This window comes from Polypterus senegalus, chromosome 11 (genome assembly GCF_016835505.1).
Source record: "Polypterus senegalus isolate Bchr_013 chromosome 11, ASM1683550v1, whole genome shotgun sequence".
NCBI classification, from domain to species: domain Eukaryota; kingdom Metazoa; phylum Chordata; class Cladistia; order Polypteriformes; family Polypteridae; genus Polypterus; species Polypterus senegalus.
The window spans coordinates 150066353-150090184 of record NC_053164.1 but is presented as its reverse complement, the minus strand read 5'-3'; the positions used below and the strand labels follow the sequence as shown (position 1 = coordinate 150090184).

Sequence of the window (23832 nt, the reverse complement as noted above, 5' to 3'; positions counted from 1 at the left end):
CCCGTGCATTTGGATGTTGACTGCTGGTGGGTATGTGGTCACTGTATTGCTGGGCTGTTTACACACTTTCTTTCTCACTTTTTTTAATACACTAGCAACACAGTCCCTTCCCATTTTATTTTTCTGACCTCTATGATATCATATTCTGTTTATACTTTGTAAACCAATGGTCTCCAGCTCTGGTCCTGAAGCACTACTGTGGCTGCAGGTTTTCATGCTAACCTTTTTTTCTTAATTACTGACCAGATTTTGCCACTAATTAACTTCTTTTGCCGTAATATTTACTTGCTGTTTAAGACTCAGACCCCTTAATTGTTTTTTTTCCTTAATTAGCAGCCAGACAATAATGAGATACAAAACAAGCCAATGTATGACCAGCATCCCGTGTCCATCATTTGATATCTAGAAATAAAGAAAGGTGAAGGTTTCAGTAATGTTGATCTGCTTGGGTCCACAAAACATTTTGACAGTGGTCTTAGAAAAAAGAAAGTAACCAGTTTTGGAAATGTCTGCTATGACAGAAGGAGAAACACCAAAAAGCCATGGAATTAAATTCTGGGTTTAATTAACAACAAGAATCTGCTTCTAATTAAGAAACTGGTTAGAGTGAAATTGGTTAGAGTTTGAGGCCCTGACTTAGCTGGTCATCTGTTGGATCACTTCACATCTCAGTTCTGATTATGTGCTGTTTAAGGAAAAAATAAGCAGTTTAGAGGACTGAATCTGAAAAAAACTTAATTTAAAATGAAGGGAAAAAGAAGTTTAATTAGCAACAAACACTGGGTACTAATTAAAAGTTTTAGAGTGAAAACTTGAAACCACAGTAGCTCTCTAGGACCGAAGTTGGAGACCCTGTTGTGTACTATGTTTTCCCGTGGGACACTAGATAATTTGCTGGTGTATTTAAGTGGATCTAGTTTTGGCTTCTACCAGATTGAGCACCTGTCTTGTTCCAGACTGCGCGGTCATTATCTTATGTTTATGTGTATTTTAGAAGAAGACAAGGAGGAAGACTTACAGAGAGAGGTGCTAGAAGATGATGATGATGAAGAAGATGAGGAAGATGAAGATGAAGAAGAAGAATGTAATGAAACGGAAGATACCCCTGCCACAACAGAGGACAAAGAGGAGGAACAGAGGCAGCTACTGACAGTGACAGCACCATGCAGTGAGATTGGTACACTGGAGTCACCCAAAGCCAATGGGCACATTGTCATGGAGAATGGACCCATGTCCCTGGCAGGAAAGGGCTTTGAAGAAGAGGACTGTGAGGAAGAAGATGATGAAGAGGAGAATGTTGAAATTTCTCCAGTTGCACAGGCGGACCACAGCGTCTCTGATGGCCATTGCCCCTACAGCAGCTCATATGAACACTTCAATGGAGAAGTGCCACAGCTGGCTAATGGTCGACATCGTGGGACCACCCCACGCTTCCCGGACTTTGGCAACTCACCACCTGACAACTGTGAGCGAGAAGGCAGCAGTACATCTCATGACCGCAGCCGTACAGTGTCAGCCTCTAGCACTGGAGAGCTGCCTAAGGGTGAGTGTTGGGAAGAGAAGTGGTATTGGGGTACAGGATGGAGCACAGATTGGCTTACAAAAAGAGGAGCATAGTTGACAAAAGAAGGCTGCTAGGGATGCGATATAAACAGAGGGAGCACTCCTGTGTTTACTGGGAAGTGGGCATCATTTGGTCTTAAAAACTCGGGGGTGGCATGGTTAGAGGCAGGGCTGGGTGGGAAATGTTAGTGACAAACAGTGAGAACTTGCAGAAAAAATAGGGCCATTGATATTTATTGGAGGATAGGATAGTGTTTTTTTTTTTTTTAACTTAAAATTTAATGAATAAAAGACAAAAAGGTATTTAGAGGAGCTAAAAGTGGACAGTCTGAGATTTAGGGGAGAAAGAGTTCAAGTCAATTGTGTTAAATAGGGATGATTTGGGGATGGAGGAGGCTTATTGTAATAAATAAAATATGAATCACTTAAACATTTGCTGGGAAAAAAGTGGATGGTGATCTGAGATTTGCTGACTAAATAGTCTGGAAATTATGCCAGTATAAGTGGAAAGAGTCAGTTGGCAGAAAGGTACAACACCTATTACATATGCAGCGAATGGCCGCTGAATGTTTGGTTTTAAAAAAAAAAATGACTGTTGCTTGCTGTACAAAACAAATTTTGTTGATACGGAGTCTGCAGGCTCTGTGATATATTGCAAAAATAGAAGCTGTAATATACATGGTAATATTTCCTTAGCTGAGCTAATTGGTGTATTTTTTTTAAACTGAATGATTAAATATTCACTATAAAGGGTTCAAGAAGGAGATGTCACACAGAGCAAAGAGTTGGGGTACCAGCTGTTTAATGATGATGTAAAAAACATAGAAAATAAAGTGCACACACAGGTGCAAACTTGATAGATGCCAAACAAAGCAAATTAAATTAGCTGATGAACATTTCATCCTTCCATAATGAAGTCAGACTTCTGGTAGCTTCTGGATTTTTATACCACCAACGGGAAGAGCAGTCTGGAAGTGGAAACTGGGTCACACATCTTTTGGTCAGTGAACTTCAGAACTGTAGATAGAAAAGGAGATGTGATTAGTGACAGCACCTCTCTGTACTTGGGGTTTTATTGTTTGTCTTATTTAAACCCTGAAGGTGTCCCCCATGTGTGCATGCTTGATACCACCATTATTACAAACTGTACACTTGGTCACAGGTATATTCAGAATACATTTTCAGTCTGCTTGGGGAAGAAAAAACTTGTTTGTGTTCAACATTCCCAAAGAGAATTAGCTTGCATTTTACTTGCAGACTTGCTGCCTTATTCAATCTAAAGCTATACAGGGTGGTCCAGATCTAATTATGCAGATCCAGATCGTCGGAATGACTTTGATTTATGTGGGGACGATTCCAGTTCGGCGCAAAGACGATTCTTCATGTCGTCAGCTCGCACACTTCTCGAAGGTCTGAGATTTTTCGGGTGATTTTCTTATGTAATAAACTTAATAAGTTATAGTGTAATGAAAATTGCATAATTAGATCTGGACCACCCTATACATGAGCATTTTTTCAGGTTTATTCTAGATGGCTTTTTTTCGTGTATTGTAAATGAAATGGCATCCGTATATGCACAACAATTTAACACTTTGGCAGGTACAGTTTGAAGTTAGAGCCTTTGTGAGTGTATTCAACACAAAGTTATGCAGAAATGTAAATTAAATGAAAAGGGACGTTTGGAGTTTAGCCCTAAAGTTTATATGATAAAGGTTATATTGGATTATGTTGGTAGTTTTTTGCTTTTCTCTAATTTGTAAGTTACATTTAATAAATATTATATGTGCCTTGTTTTATTATCATCACCTCGCAATCATGAATAGGAGATATTGACACAAACTGTTCAAGTGTGATTTCATGTTAGAAATTAATGAGGAAAAAATTGATATTCCAGGTAGGCAACGTTTACCTTTTGACGTTTTATATTCTTGGCTAGCACATGTTTCAGTTGTTGACAGATAAAAGCTATTAAAACATTTTCCACTTCTAGGTTTACCAAGATGTTGACTGGTAAACATAGTTTTGACATCTCCACTTAAAAACAGGTAATCTAAGCTATTTATGATATGATGAGAGGTTCCTCTTAAGATTACCAGTTGTCTGCAGAATGTACATAATGTTTGAAATAGAGCAAACATTTCTCAATAAATACAGTATTTTCATTTTTTTTCCCAAGTATACATGAGGATCAGTCAGCTCCACCTTGCCTTACTTGTTATCCGCAACATGTTACAATTTTTAATATTAATCCAGTGGTACTCGTACTGCTTGGAAAGGCCAAACACACTGACTGGATGGTCCACTCAGCTAATAGTGTTAAAACATTTCTCACTAAAATAAAACAGCACAAGGCTCTGTCCATCCAACCAGTGTGTGAGCAGTGCTCCCTGAATAAGGTAGAAGATAATGTCATCATTGTTTATGGAGAAATTCTGTTTTCATTTGAACCAATCAATAAATTAAGCTGGCAATAACTAAGAAACCCATATTAGAGCTAATTTTAACAGCAAATGCAACATCTCACAAAACTGCTTTTCTTTCTACAATGTAAACTTACTCCTTGCACTTCAGTGAAAAACCTTTCCAACAGTGTTGTGTTCAAGTTCTTGGAATGACTGTGTTTATTTTAATTGTCTTAATTACATTGTTAAGAATTAGAAAATTAACAAACAGCAATTCAATCATGATTACTTGTACAGTTGTGTTCTAAATCAAATCTATATAAGCACCTCTCCAGCCAATTAAGGGTGCTTGGTGAGCAAACACCCAACATATAGCAGTTCCTCTAAGAGACCAATTTTTGTTTCTTTTAACACAATGTTAAACAGTTTACCAAATTATAAATGCTTAGGACCATTCCCTGTAAAGAAAATTTAATGTCTTCTAATTTTAAATTAAAATAAGACCTTTTCCAACAAAATAATAGAGGGTGAAATGGGATTCTATAAATTCAGTGAGTTAAGATGAGCAATGTGTTTTCAGGTAGTTACAGTAGTGTTAGTAGGACATATGAAGTACAGTATTTGTAGACACAAATTATCTGACAGATTAGCCAAGGTTGTTTTTTTCCCTCCTCACACTAATATGAGTGTCGGGCAGTTCCAAAATACACCGCCTGGCCAAAAAAAAGTCGCCACCATAAAATAAGGTCACACACTCTAATATTTCGTTGGACCGCCTTTAGCTTTGATTACGGCACGCATTCGCTGTGGCATTGTTACGATAAGCTTCTGCAATGTCACAAGATTTAGTTCCATCCAGTGTTGCATTAATTTTTTACCAAGATCTTGCATTGATGATGGTAGAGGCTGCACAAAGCCTTCTCCAGCACATCCCAAAGATTCTCAATGGGGTTAAGGTCTGGACTCTGTGGTGGCCAATCCATGTGTGAAAATGATGTCTCATGCTCCCCAAACCGCTCTTTCACAATTTGAGCCCAATGAATCCTGGCATTGTTATCTTGGAATATGCCCGTGCCATCAGGGAAGAAAAAATCAATTGATGGAATAACCTGGTCATTCAGTATATTCAGGTAGTCAGCTGACCTCATTCTTGGAGCACATACTATTGCTGAACCTAGACCTGACCAACTGCAGCAACCCCAGATCATAGCACTGCCCCCACAGGCTTGTACAGTAGGCACTAGGCATGATGAGTGCATCACTTCATCTGCCTCTCTTCTTACCCTGATGTGCCCATCACTCTGGAACAGGGTAAATCTGGACTCATCAGACCATATGACCTTCTTCCATTGCTCCAGAGTCCAATCTTTATGCTCCCTAGCAAATCAAAGCCTTTTTTTCCGGTTTGCCTCACTGATTAGTGGTTTTCTTATGGCTACACAGCTGTTCGGTCCCAATCCCTTGAGTTCCCCTCACATTGTGCGTGTGGAAATGCTCTTACTTTCACTATTAAACATAGACCTGAGTTCTACTGTTGTTTTTCTTCGATTTGATTTCACAAAATGTTTAAGTGATCGCCGATCATTATCATCCAGGATTTTGTTTCTGGCCACATTTCATCCTCGTAGACGATGGGTCCCCACTATCCTTCCAGTTTTTAATAATGCGTTGGACAGTTCTTAACCCAATTTTAGTAGTTTCTGCAATCTCCTCAGATGTTTTCTCTGCTTGATGCATGCCAATGATTTGACCCTTCTCAAACAGACTAACATCTTTTCCACGACCACGAGATGCGTCTTTCGACATGGTTGTTTAAGAAATGAGAAGCAACTCATTGCACCAGTTGAGGTTAAATAACGTGTTGCCAGCTGAAAGATAATCGCCCATGCAGTAAGTATCCAATAGGAGGCTCATATCTGTTTGCTTAGTTAATTCCAGGTGGCGACTTTTTTTTTGGCCAGGCAGTGTATGTGCCTTAGCAAGTCAGGTACTTGACAATAGTGTTCTCAGTAAAGTTTAGATACATGCAAACAATGTATCATTTTTATTATATTACACCTTGCTCTCCACAAATTTAGCAAGAATATATTTTGCTAATATTTAGTTTCCATGCAGAATCTGTGATTATAATTATAAGATTTAGTTTCTGATGTTTGTTAGGGGTGCACTCTGAAATAAGATGGTCAAGTCTGGAAATACTGGCCACATCTTTGCCAGAAGATTGTACAGTTTCACCCGTGGATATTGATGTAAGATTAGGGAAACTTGGGTGGGCTTCTTTCAGCACAGTTTCTATCTATCCAACCCGCTATATCCTAACTCAGGGTCACGGGTATCTGCTGGAACCAATCCTAGCCAACACAGGTCGCAAGGCAGGAACAAATCCCAGGCAGGGCGCCACAGGGCACACACACATCCCCACATACCAAGCACACACTAGGCACAATTTAGCATCACCAATACACCTAATCTGCATGTCTTTGGACTGTGGGAGGAAACTGGAGCACCTGGAGGAAACCCACGCAGACATTGGGAGAACATGCAAACTCCACGCAGGGAGGACCACTGCGCCACCGTTGCCGCCCATGCACAGTTTCTAATTTACATGTAATGAAAGTAGTGTAGTACTGGAAGATTGTATGTGAGGTGTAATTATTCAAAGGATGAAAACCTGTTTTCAATGCACCGGTCTCTAAATATCCAAATAGAAAGTGACGTCTACGAGCTAAAGACTGTATAAGTTAAGGGTGGCTTGCGTAAATGAGTATCATTTGTGAGAATGAGGAATAGGAGCATCTCAGCCCTACACTGTTTCTTACATTGCCACCTTATTTTGAGCAAATGTTGCTCCAGTGGATTAGTGGCAAATTAGCATTAGTTTATTACTAAGTGTGAGATCTCAGAGAAAAGCATACAGAAAACAGTTTGAACAGGATTTCCTTTACAAGCCTAACCAGGCAGGTACAGTTTCCTTCCTTCAGTCGTTTCAAAGTAGTACATATATTTGTGACCCAGTAGTAAAACTGAAAGTTATGTAGTGCCATGCTCCTTTCTGCTCAAGTCTTTGCAAGATTCAGGTTTTTATGTTTGGCCTTTAGGCACTTTAAACTAAGTAATAGTTTGTATTTAATTTAAAAATTTTATTTTGTTTTGTTTATATGTACTGCCCAAAAATAATGGAACACTTAATTATCACGGTCTAACACCAAGTCAGTTAAGCTTCAGGGATATCAATCTGTACAGTTAGGAAGCATAAGCCATTGTGATTCAACTTCAGCTTCTTTGGTGTAAATGAAAATGACAGCAGGTGCACTGGAGAGGCAACAGCAAGACAAGCCCCAAAAAGGGAATGGTTTTGCAGGTGGAGGCCCCAAACAATTGTTCTCTCCTTACCCTTACTGACTGATTCTTCTCTAGTTTTGCATTTTGCTAGTGTCTTTTTCACTACTGGTAGCATTAAGTGATACCTGCAGCCGATTCAGATTGTACATGTAGTCCAGCTCCTCCAGGATGGTACATCTATATGTGCCATTGCAAGAAGGTTTGCTGTGTCTCCTAGGGCAGTCTCAAGAGCATGGAGGAGATAACAGGAGACTGGCCATTACAAGAGGAGAGCTGGCCCGAGCATAGAAAGGCATCACCCCAATAACAGGACCGGTATCTGCTCCTTTGTGTGAGGAGGAACAGGAGCAGCACTACAGGAGCCCTACAAAAGGACATACAGCTGGCTGCTGGTGTGCATGTTTCTGATGAAACTGTCAGAAAGAGACTCCATGAGGGTAGCATGAGGGCATAATTTTTCTAGTGGGACCTGTGCTCACGGCAAATCACTGTGCAGCTTGATATTTGCCAGCGAATACACAGTTGCCAGCTTTGCCATTGGCTCTCATGTTCTCTTCACAGATGAGCACAGGTTCACATGACAGATGTGAAAGAGTCTGGAAAAGCCGTGGTGAACATTATGCAGCTTGAAACATCATCCAGTATTACCGGTTTGGCAGTGGGTCAGTGACTGCTGTTAGGTACTGGGATGAAATCCTCAGAGCCATTGTCGGACCTTATGCTGGTGCAGTGGACTCTGGGCTCCTCCTGGTGCAGGACAATTCATTGTCTCATGTGGCCTGAGTGTGTGGACAGTACATGGATGACGAAGGAATTGATGCCATTGCCTGGTCCACATGTTCCCCAGCCCTGAATCCAATTGGAAAGCTCTGGGATATTATGTAATGGTGCATCCAATGCTACCAAGTAGCCCCACAGACTGTCCAGGAGGTCACTGATCCAGGTCTGGGAGGAGATCCCCCAGGACACCATTCGCTGTCTCATCAGGTGCATACCTAGATATCAGGTGTGCATACAGGCATGTTGGGGACCATATACACTACAGAGTTGCATTATGAGTTGCTATGCTGAAATTCACACAAGTTGGAACAGCCTGTGATTTCAGTTTTTGACTTTGGTTTTTGGTGCGATGTTGAATCTAGCCCTCAGTGGGGTGGTGATTTTGTTTTCCATTCACCATTGCTGCATCATTTTGCTCTCAACGAATTACACAATATTACTCAGTAAAGATTTTCCACTGGAATATTTTGTTCATTGAGATCCAATGTGTGATTTAAGTGTTCCGATTTTTTTCTTTGAGCAGTGTGTGGGTATGTGTATGAGAGAGAGGAATGCACTGAGAAAAGAAATGGCAGTGAATGACAAGCTAACTCGGGAGCTTCAATCTCAGTTTCACTTCAAACACAGTTCTTAATTAGAAGGCAATTCCTACTGTTAGTTACACTCCTTATTTACTTCTGTAGCTTTTTAGTGCTGTCATTTTGCCATACGTTACATTTTCAGTTTTTCTCCAACCTTCAGTTGTTCCTTTTACTGAAGCAGATTTTGAAAAATGGGCATGCAAGTGCAAATGAGATTAAGTGATCTGATTATCTGTTGATCCTCTTCATATCTTGTTATTGGTTGACTGCTGGCTAAAAAAAATAAAACAATTAAAAGCATGTCAATTAAAACTAAGGTAAATATGTGTTTAATTAGCAAAAGTAATAAGTCACTGATTAAGAAAGTGACCCTGCTTTTACATCCAGGCACTGTGGCTTGCACCATCTGGGTTTGGCAAACCAGATCTATAACATCTTGTTGGCTTTCCTTCAGTCAGCAGAAATTCTACTTCAATAGATTGTTACAATTCTTTGTCATGATATCAGGTAGGTATTTGAGATTTTGTAAAAAAAAAAAAAACAAAAAAACTAGAGGAATGTTTTCAAGTTTAATCTGATATGCAAGAGTATTCACTGCTAGTATTCTTTTATTAAATTTGGTTCTGAACCCACAGACCTATAAGATACCTCCATGTAGATTGAGTACATATGGCAATGATGAGTAATACAACATGAAAAGAGTTTTTTTTGTTTAGATACTTCCTTTATTATCTCCTTACAGCAGATGTGGAGAGTCTTAAATCTAGGGATTTAACAGCAATTGTGAAAAGCATTGGTGATAATTGACAGCCTGGACTAGTTGTTTGTTCAATACTAAAATAGTCAAATCGGAGTTAATAATTTAATCAATGCAAATATGCATGTTCCAAACCCAAATTTACTTAGCACAATGAACAGATACCTCCATTCATTGAGGAAAATAGTTTCAGCATCCAGAGAAATCAAGGTGTGATGAGATACTGCAGAAGTCTTTATTACACAAAATAATCATTGAAGATTTGATAATCTATTTCTGCTTTCAACAATTCTTGTTTAATTTTAGCAGGAATTATAAAAGGAAGCACTTAGTTTGTTTTGTTAAAACTGTGTGGATCTTGAGCATTTGTTTTGTATTAATACATGTGTCCTCCAGTTACAGTGACCTCTTCCTCCAGACATGCTGTATGGTTAATTGCTGACGCAGACTGCCCTGGTGTGAGTGCTTGTGCTAGTATGTCTCGGAAAGGACCGTTCTGTATAGGAGCAAAATTCTGTGTAGATAAATGTGATGTATTTTGTAGATGTTAAGGGTATGTATGTATGTATGTATGTATGTATGTATGTATGGAAAGATGGTCCAGGCGTGAGGAGTTGCTATCTCATTTATACTGTGTAGTGTACAGTATGTCTTAGCTTCTATATAGTAATATCATTTGTTTTTTTTGTACCGTTAACTGTTGTCTTTGCCTGTCTTATTACTGTCTTTAAATTTGTGAATAGAAATGCAAAGGAATCGTACACTTCTGTAGCATTATTTTATTTTAACCAGAAAATGTATAAGAAGTCACCATAATGAACAAACATCCATTATTTGAACTAATAATTCACAAAATCGTGTTCTCTGTACTATTTTATATTATAGTTTACCATTTGAACACGGCTAAGGTAAGTTTTCCAGCTGTGGATCACTCAGTGAGGCATTGTGGTGTAGTGGTTAAAGCTTTGGCCTACAAACCCAGAGGTTGTGGGTTCAATCTCTGTGACCATGAACAAGTCACTTCACCTGCCTGTGCTCCAATTAGAAAACCAAAAAGAAATGTAACCAATGGCATCATAAACGTAAGTCGCCTTGGGTAAAGGTGAAAGCAACATAAGTAAATGTAAATAAGTTAAAACTGTGGACTGAAACAGCAGGCTTGTAGTTTTCATTGCAGCGCTTTAGCCCCAGTGCTTGTGTAATATTTGTCTAAATTTAGGGCAATGTTGTGTCCACTGTTTTAATATGCATGCGTGTTTTAGATTTGATTTCAATTATGTGGTTTCAATACAGTATATATTATCCATTATTATTTTATATACAGCTTATAAAGCTTATTTATATCAGCTTTTCGCACAGTGTCACTACACGGTAGGGGAGGATCAAACCACCAAGCAATCAAAGATAAGAAGTTAAAATGCAGATACATTCAAGTAAACATTTCACAGAAGCAAGAAAATGGGTGAAAAGCCTGTAGTTGTCCTAGAATTTAATTGAAGTGAAAACATGATTACATAAGTATACATAAAAATTACAGTACAAAAAATACAGAAGTAGCAGCTGTAAAATGCAATATGGAAAAAGTGAGTTTTCAGCTGTGAATTGAACATTTTGCTCAGTGGAGCATTGCGGACGTCTATTGCATCAAGTGCTGGGCTTCTAACGTTTTCTGTTTACAATCTTTTTGTGTGATTTCTTAGGAATATAGATTGCAGATTGTTTTTTCCTTCCTTTCATTTAGTAGGAAGGATTTATAGTAAGTTTGGCTTTAATATGAATTATATTCTGCACCTTCATGGATTATGTCCTGACACCTATGGAGTACCATTTGTGCAAAGATTCGAAAACAGGTTTATTATAAAATAATCGCATGAAACATATGAGTCAATAAATTGTGAAAAAGCATAATTAAATAAACCTTGTCAAATGTTTACGAAATACAGTGTCATTTATATTTTGGTTCAATAATGTACTTCCATTCCTTTTAATTATTGCAGGTTTTATTTTAAAATGGCCTTGTTTTTAAGGACTTTTTGTTTAACAATGAAACTTTTCTGAAATTCCTCTTTTAATGCCAGCACTGTGTATTTCCAAATGCCAGTTTTCGTGATGGTTTTGTCACTTGTCATTCAAAGAGTAACAAACAGAAACTTTTCCAGTTGGTTAATCCTTTGCTTTCAAGTATTTTTTTCCTGCTTGTAGGCAGTAGGCTTCCAAAGATATTTAGTGCTAATTGCACTCTGACAAAGTAAGGAGCAGTTAAGAGTTGGTGTAGTTAGTTTTGCAGATGAAGAAGAAGAAAGTGACCGCTTCAGTGACAGTGACCCATTAGATGGGGACAGAGAGCCTTTGCATTTTTTCGAGCCTTGAGAAAATGTATGGGAACTGGTGGCTTTTATAGAAAGGATAAATGACAGCCACATGCAAGAGTTTGTGGGATTGTTCTTGGTGGATTATGGAGCAAGATTACAAGCGACAATGAGAAGGGGTGAAATCAGAGTGGGAACAACGTGAGATAAGAGTGTCTTGTCCTTGATTTTTATTTTATAAAATGCTTCTAGTGTAGTGTAACAGCAGAAAAGTATAATTCGGTCATTAGGTTCTTAAAGTAATGTTTATTACCATTTAATAAACCTGTCCATCGTTGGCACAGTTACAAACTGTAAAATTATACATATATATTTTGTCAGCAAAACCATGCCAACACTTACTGCCTTGATGTTGTTGCCTCTTAGCTCTAAAGAATTTTGGAAGCCTACTGCCTACCATGGGGGGAAAAAGTAATCCACAGAAAAGAATTAATCGGTTGGAAATGGTTTGGCTTGTTGATGAAATTTTCATAAAAAAATGCATTCAGAAATAAACAGCACAGTATTAAAATTATTTGGGAAAGTTCCACTGCTAGATAAAAGCAGTATTAAACAAAAAAAAGAGGCTATTTTGAAATTAAACCTTCAATAATTAAATAAAAGGCAACTACATTATTGAACCAAAATAAAATGACATTGTATTTCATAATTAGACAATTTTTATTTAATATTTTTATATATTACTGTTTTTTTGTGTTATTTCATAATTGACATTTTATTTTGGCATAAATGGTATTTCATAGATGCCATCTGATGTGTCAGCTCGCTTTTTTAGTGGAACTGTGAAAATGTAGCAAATGGAAAAGGCAGATGTATTTAACCAATAGAATTTGACTTTCCACAGTCCTACACTGCAGTGAGCTGGCGTGAACAGATGTATTATCAGAGTCTATTCCTGTGGCATTTGGGGCAAAGGAAGGAGGAAACCAATCATGATGGGGTGCTGGTTCATTACAGACAACCTGTCGACACACATTCTGTCTCATATTAGGGCAGTTAATTTGTGTGTCTTTGAGGTGTTGGAGAAAACGGGAGTAATTGGAAGAAGACATGTGAGAATAGACTGAGAGATTTGAACCCAGGACTCTGGAGTTGTGGTAGCAATGCTAGCCACTGAAATATCCATTACAGTCCATCCTCTTCTGCTTATCCGAGATCGGGACGCGGGGGCAGCAGCTTGAGCAGAGATACCCAGACTTCCCTCTCCCCGGCTGCTGCTTCTAGCTCTTCCGGGGGAATCCCGAGGCGTTCCCTGGCCAGCCGAGAGACATAGTCGATATCCATTACATATGCAATATGTAATGCAATAAAATGAAATCCATGCAGTTGCCTGATTGTAATCTTTCAGAATGTCAAAATTCTGTACCAGTTAATTTAATCACTTTTAGAATATAGGGAAATTAAATCTCATTTAGTTTGTCAAGTTTGATTCCTACCTTGTTTAGTATCTCTTCCGCTACCTTTTTTTTTTTTTTAATATAAACTCATTGTAGTCTCTTCCTATGTAGCTTGATAGTGTGTTTCATATTGCCATGACCCTATTTATGCAGAAATGTTTAGTTTACCCAAAAAAAGAAAGTCTAACCCGTAAAATCCCACTCTGATAATTTATGGAAAACAAGTTTTATTAAATTAAATGATTAACTAATAAATGAACATGGAATAAATATGATAATAAAGATAAAACAGTTGTATGCATCTTCAAGCCCAAAATTTAACCTATACATATCTAAACCAAAGGGTTCCAGAAAAAAAACTAAATAGTTTAAAAGCATAATTTTACTTTTTCTTTCAGCTGCTCCCGTTAGGGGATCATCTTCTTCCATATCTTTCTGTCCTCTGCATCTTGCTCTTTAACACCCATCACCTGCATGTCCTCTCTCGCCACATCCATAAACCTTCTCTTAGGCCTTCCTCTTTTACTCTTGCCTGACAGCTCTATCCCTAACATCCTTTTCCCAGTATACCCAGCATCTCTCCTCTGCACATGTCCAAACCAACGCAATCTCGCTTCTCTGATTTTGTCCTACCTGAGCTGACCCATATGACTAAATGATGCAGAAACTTAAAACTAGTAAGTAATATTGTAACGGAAAAAGGGCAAATATCATAAACAAAACAACACTTTAGTAACTACAGAGCTCAGGATTAAACAAGAAATAGTAAAAGGCTGTAATAACCTGCTCAAAGCAGGAAGGAGAGGCAAGAGGACCATTGCAAGACACAACACATCCTCTAGAAAGATCTGATGTTACCAAAGGCCCTTGTATAGCCCTCAGGTGACTGTACTTTGTCACATGTGCTAAAACCTGGGGTAATTCATTTAATGGGTGGCCCACCTCCTTGATCGTGAAACAAAACTATGAGAGAATTACAACTAAGAAGGTGAGTGAAGGGTCTGGGCACAAACCAAACCATGTGGGAAATGCCTTTTGGATTCATTTTTGAATGCCTTCAGTGTTTTTCCTTTAGAACCGTTGTGCTATAATTTGGGCCTGAGTTGCCTCGAAAGCTTGCATAATGTAATCTTTTTAGTTAGCCAATAAAAGGTGTCATTTTGCTTGACTTTTCACTACATTCATAATGACTAACACGGTACAACACCCTAGTACTAATTAAAGACAGAAAAGGTGGTTTGATGAAACCCTATTGTAGTTTGATAGGTCAAAGAAATTTTGGAAGATTGTGTCGACTCTCTGGCCATTATATGTGTGCCCCATGTAGAAGACAGAGCAGGTTTTTTTTGTTTTTAATATGATAATGTTTAATGAAACATTAATCTTGTCAGTCTTGAAGTATGGGCACTTTGAAAATGCCTTTGAGTAAGTGACCATACTCTCTTCTTTATCTGTGGCAGTATGCTTTTGCATCATTATTCCACATTTTATTTATTTTATTTGATGATGTACACGGTGGTCCATTCCATTTTTTGTCTCATGATCTGCAGAAAAGCCCTCTATTTAAAAAATAGTGAAGGGTTAGTGGAGGCAGGTTTATATGAAAAAGGACCAACCCTTAGGGAGGGAATTTGATACATCCAGTACACGTATGATAACACGGTTGGAATCCTGCATGTGCGAACAGTCACATTTTATTTTGTTGGTAGGAATATTTTAATATTGTAATAGGTTGTTGTCATCAGAGATTGCAAATGTAACTGATTGCTGTCCATGCATGTTAGCTCTATAAATATAGCTATGCCCGTTTTAAAAACTAAATTGAATAAGCAATGAGCTTGTTTCCACAAAATGTTAATTTGGGTCAGCTATATAAAAAGCTTTTTTCAAGTGAACCGGATTCTTTGGGAAAGAAAAAAAAAATCTATATTTAATTTCACCCTGCCTGTATTTTTAAACAAACTGAGTTTGATTTAATTTAAAATAAATTAGTTGTGAAAAGATTACAGAAAGTCTTTCTCATCTCTTTAGAAGATGACTACTAAAAATAAGCTAGCGTGTGGTTAAATGGTGAACTCTTCACATATGTAGATACATATAAAAATAACATACTTGAGCCTGCTTAAACCAATTCAGGGTCGCAGAGGGTCCGGAGCCAATCCTAGCTGGTCTGGACGGAAGGCAGGGCACTTGTCCATTGCTGGGGTCACTCATACTGGGGCCAACCTAGAGCCTTTAGTTATCAGAAGACAAAATGAGGTAACTCGGCATATACACATTCAATTGAAAGTGACCTCCAAGGCTAAAGAAAAACATTTCTACAATAAAATAATCCTTTTAAAAACATGTGCTTGAACTTGAAAAGAAAGAAACAATGGATATGATTGCAGTAAAGGATTGTTATATGGTGTTTTTTGGTTCACTGAGGACACTTGATGTTCTTGTCAAGGAAACACAGGGAGACAAAGAGGAGCACAGTGGCAGAAATGTAGGGGACCACTGGGAGAACAAATCAAGACTTGGGGACTGGTGGGGGCTCTAAAGGGACTGGTGGTAAGACAGATTTGCCAAACAGAGGTTGACTGGTTTTTATTAGAATGATTAATGAAACACTAAAAATAATTGGACATTTACAGGAAACCAGATGGACCACTGATGTTTAATGTAAGAAGAGCAGAGGGAACAAGAAGATCCATTGAGACAAAGTGCATGATCTGCTGGGTTTCTTTAACAGCTGTGGGTTGTTTAAAAAAATAAATGTGGAGAACTTGTTGGTTTTTAAGATGACAGGCTGTGCATACAGAATTTACCAATGAATAAAAAGGGCCTGCTACGGCAGAGGTTTCAAAGTTCAGTCCTGGGGGAACTCCTGTGGCTTTAGGTTTTTAACCTACTTTCAGTTGAACTCCTTCCTTAATTAATTAAACATGTTTTGTGATTTGGTGTCAGTCAAAGATGTTTGTTTTTTCTTTCTTTTTTTTGTCATTCTGGTGTGTGTTTGTTGTTTGTCATAGTAATATGTATTTATTAGGCTGCAAAAAGCCGAATATAATAATAATAATACATTTTATTTATATAGCGCCTTTCCCATGCTCCAGGTGCTTTATAATATTCCTCTGGAGATAAATAAAGTACCATTTATCTTGTAGCTGCATTTACCGAAGGTTTGCAGAGTAGTTCAAAATACAGCTAAATAGAAAGGCATGCACAATTAGTTTAAGTGTCTTCATGTTAGATTTAGTTTTAGGGAAATTCAAAGCAAAGCTCACACCAAAAAAGTGTCCAAAATCAATAATGCATGCAAAAAGAAAAGAATTTTTGTGCCTGATGTTCCATTTCTTTAAGTTTCTATTTATTGCCACATAGACACTGACCTATGCTTTGACATATGGTGAGAAAACTTTATCTCTATACCTTTCTGTCTAACTGTCTATCGAACAGTCTGAGGTCATTCTATTGTCACAGCACAACACGCAGAGCATTTCATAAACATGTTAGCCTATACAGGTGAAGCAGAATCTTCCATTATCAGTGTAGCTTGGTGACACTTCCATTCTGTTCAAATTAAGCTAACACTTGTGTGAATTTAACATTAATTAACATTAACTTAGATATGAGATAAACCTCCTGTCTACCTACTGTATCTAGAAGTTGCAAAAGTGGATTTGCTACATTTTACTTGAATATAATTTTTCTTCCTTGGTTTTCATACCACCCATCTTCAGGTGTTTAAGTATAGAAGCTGCTCGTTACCAATGACCATGCTGATCGGTATGACCCTGGACTAGCTACAGCCGTTCAGCGGGTTGTTTGCCCGTAGTGCCTACTCTGCTTGTCATTGTGTTATTCGTAGAATACAAAAAAGGGTGAACTAGCCTGCATTCCATTTACCTCAGATGACGGAGTTGGGAATGACATCACACCCAGATTGACTGCATTCCAGTAAAACATTTGGAAAGCCAATAGGGACGTGTCCAGGAAGGCCTATGTTGTGCTTGCTCCAGTAGAATAAACAGCACTTGATAATAACGTATTATTTGGTATTTTGCACATCCATACCCAGAAGCAACAGGTCCATGGATAGAGGTTGGACAGCACGGTATGAACGACTGATTTAATGTGATACAAATAGAAGTGCTAATAAACAGTATAATACTAGAGCTTTCACTAAAGTCTGTGGTGTATGTCACCATTTTGGATTGATGTAATGATCTGAAGTTGGATAAACTTTGATTTGACAACATAGCCCCAACACCTCGCCGAGCTGAAAATCCAGCTTAATTGGGCATTGCAGGTGAAAATTCCAACTAGGAACTCAAATGCCAACTTCCTATTTTAATGGAATGCAGCATTAGTTATACGTTTCTTTTTTAAAGCTATGCTAACAATATAAATGTTACTAAATTGCTTACAAATGTAACTTTCACAATACTGGGCCTTTCTAAATGAAGAATAAGTGAAGAAGAAGAAGAGAAAAAGAAGGAAGATGAAACTGCAGTCCCCGGGGGGCTCCAGGTCTGAAGCAATGAGACGAGGATCTGCAGGGAATTAGGAATTGGGGCCCAGGTGCTTTATGACCGATGAGCCATTAGTGGCCTGGAAAGACTCATAAAGGGGGTACAGAATATTTACTGGGGGTGAGTGAGGACTTGTTACTATTGCTATACTGTGAATGAGAGGAGAAGTGCCACGTATTGACTAGCACTGCAACTGATAGGATCTTCTAATGTTTTAATAGGACTCAATGGGTGTGGTGGTATTGGGGTAAAGAAAGTTAGGCTCCGGGAGATATCATTTTAGCAAGCCCACAGTGTATACTTGATGGAGAATGAGTACGGTCCTGCCTCTTTGAGAGTACAGACTTGTTGCCATCCCTGCCGTTGCCAACTCTCTTTAATATTCTGTGTTTTAATACAGCCAAAGCTCGTGCCGCTGACCTACTGGTGAATCCTCTGGATCCCCGTAATGCAGATACAATTCACGTCAAGATTGCAGACCTGGGAAATGCCTGTTGGGTGGTAAGTGAGGACTGCTGTTCAGAGCCCATCAAAGGATCTGGCTTGGCATACTTCATTTGTGCTTTCTGTAAGCCTTCCTCATCTGTACTATTTTCCTTGGAGTAGTTAATGTCTGTGCACCCATGTCTGTCTGTTTGCCCAATTTTGCCCCCCCCCCAAAATCCCTACTCTATTTTTGTGTGGTTTCTAGAATGAAAATGGGTTGCATAGCCAACATAAGCACATACTGTATGAAGAAGTGGATGGTCACGTGGCCAAAGATGCCCATTTCTTCATCACCTCACCATGTCCTTGACTTTTGCAGCACAAACATTTTACAGAAGACATTCAGACACGGCAATACCGCTCAATTGAGGTGTTGATAGGAGCCGGGTACAGCACACCAGCAGACATATGGAGTACCGCCTGCATGGTAAGTCGAGCCCTGCCCCTCTATAAGTGCACTATGTCATTATTTTATGTCTTTTTGAGTAAGTAAATACTGGTTGACCATTAACTACCTAGACCAGACTTGAATGAAAAATAAACCTAAAAGACAGACAGCTTGCCTAGAAGCAGAAACATTGTGTTTGTGTGTTATGTGCAGGCCTTTGAACTCGCAACAGGAGACTACTTGTTTGAGCCTCACTCTGGAGAGGACTACTCCAGAGATGAAGGTAAGTGTCCCATTTTTCTTTTTGCCCACTTTGGAGTGCACATTTGGGTGGTGGGGTTAGGAGCGTACAGTGGAGTGGGAGTGCACCTAAAAACAATCCCAGTTAGAAATCTGCTACTTTTGTTGCATTGTATCGTTAGGTTAGCTGATTTATGTTGCCTGTGATGTGTAAGGTGCTATATAGTGTCAATGTTTGCCTGGTCTGATCTTTTCCATCATAACATGCAAGACGCATCTTGCTTTTTGTTCATTCAGACCTCCTATCTATCCCCTTTTCTTAGTCCGTTAGCTGCATGCGCATTACTGGCTAAACTTGATCTCTCTTGACACCTTCCCCTGTCTGTTCTCACCTGGCAGTTTTGCAAACCCTTCAGTAGTTCTGTTCCACTGTGACGACTCCTTTGCTGTGCTGCATTCCAGTCTGCCTTGTCCAGTTGGTTATTTCTGCAGACGTGCATCTTGCTGAACAGTGTTTTGTTTTTCAATTTTACTTTAAACTAACTCTGTCTCTTTGCCATTCTGTCTCTCTTTTATCTATCTCCTGCTCTTTCTACACTGCTGCTATGCTGACCTTGGCCGCTCTCTTCAGACCACATTGCCCACATCATTGAGCTCTTAGGCACTATTCCTCGACATTTTGCCCTTTCTGGAAAGTATTCCCGGGAATTCTTCAATCGCAGAGGTAGTTCCCTTCTTTTGTTGGAGGCGCCCAAGGCATACAGGACAGGTGTCTTTCACTGGCAGGCCAAGGTGGCCAGGTTGTCCTGCATGGCTTGGAGCGCAGCTCATTTTGCTCTTTACTTATTGCACTGTTCTGTTTTGTCGCCGACATTCCTGCCGCAGATCACATAGCTCTGATCATTGAACTGCTGGGAATGATACCCCGCAAGTTGGCACTGTCCGGGAGGTTTGCCAAGGAGTTTTTCACCAAGAAAGGTAAAGCCAGCTCTCTCTGTCACCAGTGGTCATCTGGTGCTGCTCTCTCATCTGGAGAACCTCTCCATCCTTTCTGGGTAAAATTTCACGGGGTGTGGGCCACAGATGCCTTTGTATTCCTTCTGATTGGCTCCTTTGTTCTGACACACTATCTTCTGCAGAAAGGTCTTCTGCTCTTGTACAAGTGTATGTCTTTTGAGTGAGGTTTCCACCCTTTATTTCAGTGATGAGTGTCCCTTAACCGTCTTTCCTCACTTCTGTTTTGGGGTCAAGTTCTGACTTGCTTCCTTTTTATGGGAACAACCTTAACATTAAGCAGTTTATTCGAGGTGGTTCTGTTTACAAAGCCAACCACCTCCTGTCCCCTTTGGACAATTGGCTGGGGGTCCCTGTGCCCTTCTCTTCTTTTTAACTGGACTTCCTTTCTCTGCAGGGGAACTGAGACACATTACTAAGCTCAAGCCCTGGAGCCTCTTTGACGTATTGGTGGAAAAGTATGGCTGGCAGGCGGACGATGCTGCACACTTCACTGACTTCCTATTGCCCATGCTGGAGATGGTGCCAGAGAAGAGGGCCTCGGCGGGCGAATGCCTCACACATCCTTGGCTCAATTCCTAGCAGTGCTGACCCCCCCACTGGCAGGCGTTGGTCCTGCTACCAAGAGACACACCGGCGGCACGAGAAATGGGGGGGAGTAGTTTGGAGGTACTGCTCTGCTGGAGGATAGGAGCACAGTGCACACTGCTCAGTCCAATCCAGATTCCTACCCCCTTGCCCACCCCACCCCTCTGCCACTTCATTTCTCTTTGTAACTGTGAATATTTTAGCTGAACCAACAAGTGATGGAGGTGCAAAAGGGACCATGGAGGAGAGAGTGAGGTGGTGGCGGTGCACCTGTTCTTCCTTGCACACATTCCAGGAGCAGTCACCCCCCACCTTCCCACCCCCTCTGCTGGGGAAGGATGTGGGGAATCGTCGGGCCACTGCCGGTGGTGGGCACCCCAGCCTGTTCCATGTGTTTGTTTAAGCGAAGCCTCTGGTGTCGTGCTGTGGAGTTGTGCTTGTGCGTGGCGGTGCTCGTTTGTCCAACTTCCTGTTCTGTTTTGCGCCTTGACCTCCAGGGAGCTTGGCGGTCAGACGCTTTGCAATAATCTCCACAGCTCCCGATGTCCACTGTTCTTCCGAACGTCTGGAGTAATTTCTCATTGAGCGACTGAATAAAGTGGGAGTTGAAACCAAAATGCTGCGTGCCTATGTGCTTACTGGGGTCGGGCGAGCAAAGACGAGAGAGACAAAGTGACCAGCACAGTGTTGTATTTACACATATAGATACATTTGTACAGCAGGGGACCACCATTGCCGCCCCCGCCGGACACAAGAAGTACACTGGCTGTCTGTTGACAGATTTAATTATTTACACAAGTATAAAAAAGTTTCTTTGTACAAAACATTCACTAAATGAACCTCTAAATGCAACAAAGTAGGGTGAGGTGGTCAGCTGGTCAAGGCAGGCGAGCAAGTGGAATGTCCGCTGACAACTAGCCAACTGACCAACCGACTAACAGAAAGGAGCAAATCAATAAATAAAAGATGTGAAACCTGGGGGCACTAAATAGAAAATATTTACAAGATGGGAGGGCCAGCTGCGCCCGTGCCTCAGTGCCAGCCCGAGCCCAGGTAGCTGCTTTGCTGGAAAGGGGGAGCTGGCCGGGGGGGCAGGAGGACACTCTGCTGGTGTGCTGGATAGACGGTGCTGCTACTGCTGGGGACAGCCACAGGGAGTGAGTTTGGTCCTTGAGTGCCTGGCCCAGCAGGGAGGGAGGGAAGCAGCAGCGCTGGCCCATGGGCAGAATAGCCCCCCACAGCTGCCGGTGCCACAGCATAGGGGTGTGTGGCCTGCAGCGTGCTAACCGGAGGCACTGGCGGTGGAGTTAGGAGCGTTGAGCCTTGCTGCTGCTGCTGCTGTTGGGGCGGAGGAGGTGGAGGCGGGGGTGGTGGAGGGGGCGAGAGTTCAGCACATGCTGCTGGTGCTGCAGTGTCGGGGTGGTGCTTAGGAGGTGCTGATGGTGCAGGGATGGGGTGGGGGAGGAGGGGTGGGGGCAGGTGGTGAGTCTGTGAATGGATGTGTGACGGGGAGGCGGAGGGGTGGCGGTGGGGGGGCAGGTCCATTCTGACTAGGTGCATAATGCCCACTGGGTGGCTGGGTAAGGTGATGCCCATGGTGGACATGGTGAATGTTGGGTGGAGCAGACAAGGGTGAGGATTGAGCTGCACCGGGCTGCTGCTGCTGCTGCAGAAGGGACTGATTTGGGCCACTGGAGAAGGTGGTCACCACTGGTGTAGCGCTATACCCTGGGAAAGTGGTGGCTGGAGAGGGTGGGGTTGTAAAGTAGGAAGTGCTGACAGGGGCGGGAGGAGGTGGGGGAGGAGGAGGGGGGGCTGCCTGCTGTCCATACTGGGTATACTGTCCAGCGGCGCCTACAGTCTGATGGAATGCTCGCTGGCTGCGGTATGGGGAGCCCAAGGGTGGAGGTGGCTGAGGTTTTGGAGAATGCAGCACAGAGGTCACAGGAAAAGACGGCTGCAGTGGCGTTGAGGGGCTTGGAGAGGACACAGTGCAAGGTGAGCAGTGCATTTTGGAGGGGGTGATGGAGACGGTGATTTTCAGATCCCGGTGCTTGCTGGCAGACTGGACGGAGGTCATTCTGGTGTGTCCATCGCCGGGCCGTACCTGGCCAACACTCTCGGAGCCTTCTGGCAGGAGCTCAGATTTTGTCACAACCTTCCCGGAAGACTGAGCAGGAGAGTAGGGCTGCAAAATCAAGAGTACAAGTCCGATTGAGGAGCAAGGTTCTTGAGAAGGTTCCCATTACCAAAATGACAGCAGCTATTTGAAACATTTGAACAGGAAATGGTGACATGGTTCACTCCAATCATGGAAAAGGCCAATGAGAGAAAGTGGGTGGGATCTGCAGATGTAACACAAGTGGCAGCATGAGGCTGGCTGTTCATCCAGAGCTTAAAGACTGGCATCCTATAAATGAACAGCAAGGAGGGCATGTGCCTACATCATAAATAAATACACTGAAAGGCACAGCAGTGAGGATGCTTAAGAGTTCTGTATACAAAATGGGAGCGGGGTAGGGACACCCACCCCACAAACACAAACAAAGGGGAGCACCTCTGCACTGACACTGAACACGTACATTGATTCTAAAGATAAAGACTAGGATTTAAAAATCCAAGGCCTAGTGGGCAAGGCAGATTTGATTTACTTTACAGACGGTGGATGAAGGATTTGAACTTGGGGTTCTCTGACTGCCAATGTCTGTCTGTGCCCAAGGCCCTAAAAACACACGTATGAGTGAGGAGGTGTTACTGTGTTCATGCCTTTTGCCATGTGCTGCCAGGATCCACTCCTGTCCCAAAATTGCATTAAGCAGGGTCTGAAATGTAATGTTAAGCGGTACAGCTAACTGTACACAATTTAATTTCAACAGCCTGTTAGTGAAGGATGGGAACTTGCTGCGGGTAACTCCCTGATACTACAGCAGGATGGGAATGTGGGGCTTTGGGATTACTGAACACCCCTTTCAAACAGAGGAGCTGAAGGAGGCCTGACTCCTCTAAGTGCAAGAAGGCCTCTCTATCGGCCTAATCACACTCGCTACTCTAATACAGAAAGGATGAAGGTGAAATTTCAAAAATGGAAACAAACACTTATTGACTTGATAACTATCAACCCAGAGGTGATAATGCAGTATAGACACATAACAGCATGCTAAAAAGTAACAATAAAGAATTAAGGCAGGAACAAAATTAGATGAGAGGATGGCAAAGTATCAGAACATCAAAAGAAGTATTGTAATGCCCATGCATACATTCACATTTTTTTTTTTTTAATAATCTTGTTGCCCTTTTCTTGCAGTTATCAATCTGGAGCAAACATCGTTCCTACCTGCTCAGATTTGTTACATGGTTCAGCAATTCAAAAGCCTGACTTGCACACAGATAGCGCTGGAGGCCATTATT

General features: G+C 41.1%; 2 protein-coding genes across 10 annotated transcripts in view; one reads left to right on the top strand and one right to left on the bottom strand.

The window, feature by feature from the left end:
* The window catches only part of srpk2 (SRSF protein kinase 2), a 69903-nt gene extending 48862 nt beyond the window's left edge, over positions 1–21041 (top strand). For 3 of the 5 annotated variants that reach the window (XM_039769872.1, XM_039769874.1, XM_039769875.1), the window contains 6 exons: positions 995–1543; positions 18109–18209; positions 18514–18621; positions 18796–18865; positions 19454–19546; positions 20234–21041. In XM_039769872.1, coding sequence (XP_039625806.1) covers positions 995–1543; positions 18109–18209; positions 18514–18621; positions 18796–18865; positions 19454–19546; positions 20234–20418 — 1106 coding nt within the window. In that variant the 3' untranslated portion in view covers positions 20419–21041. Of the gene's footprint in view, positions 1–994; positions 1544–18108; positions 18210–18513; positions 18622–18795; positions 18866–19453; positions 19547–19707; positions 19801–20233 lie in introns of all 5 variants that reach the window. The other 2 variants (XM_039769873.1, XM_039769876.1) reach the window with 1 other exon arrangement.
* The window catches only part of kmt2e (lysine (K)-specific methyltransferase 2E), a 70673-nt gene continuing 49189 nt past the window's right edge, over positions 2349–23832 (bottom strand). For 4 of the 5 annotated variants that reach the window (XM_039769868.1, XM_039769867.1, XM_039769870.1 and 1 more), the window contains one exon: positions 21712–22612. In XM_039769868.1, coding sequence (XP_039625802.1) covers positions 21851–22612 — 762 coding nt within the window. In that variant the 3' untranslated portion in view covers positions 21712–21850. Of the gene's footprint in view, positions 2581–15303; positions 15425–21711; positions 22613–23832 lie in introns of those variants that run through there. The other variant, XR_005635635.1, reaches the window with a different exon arrangement.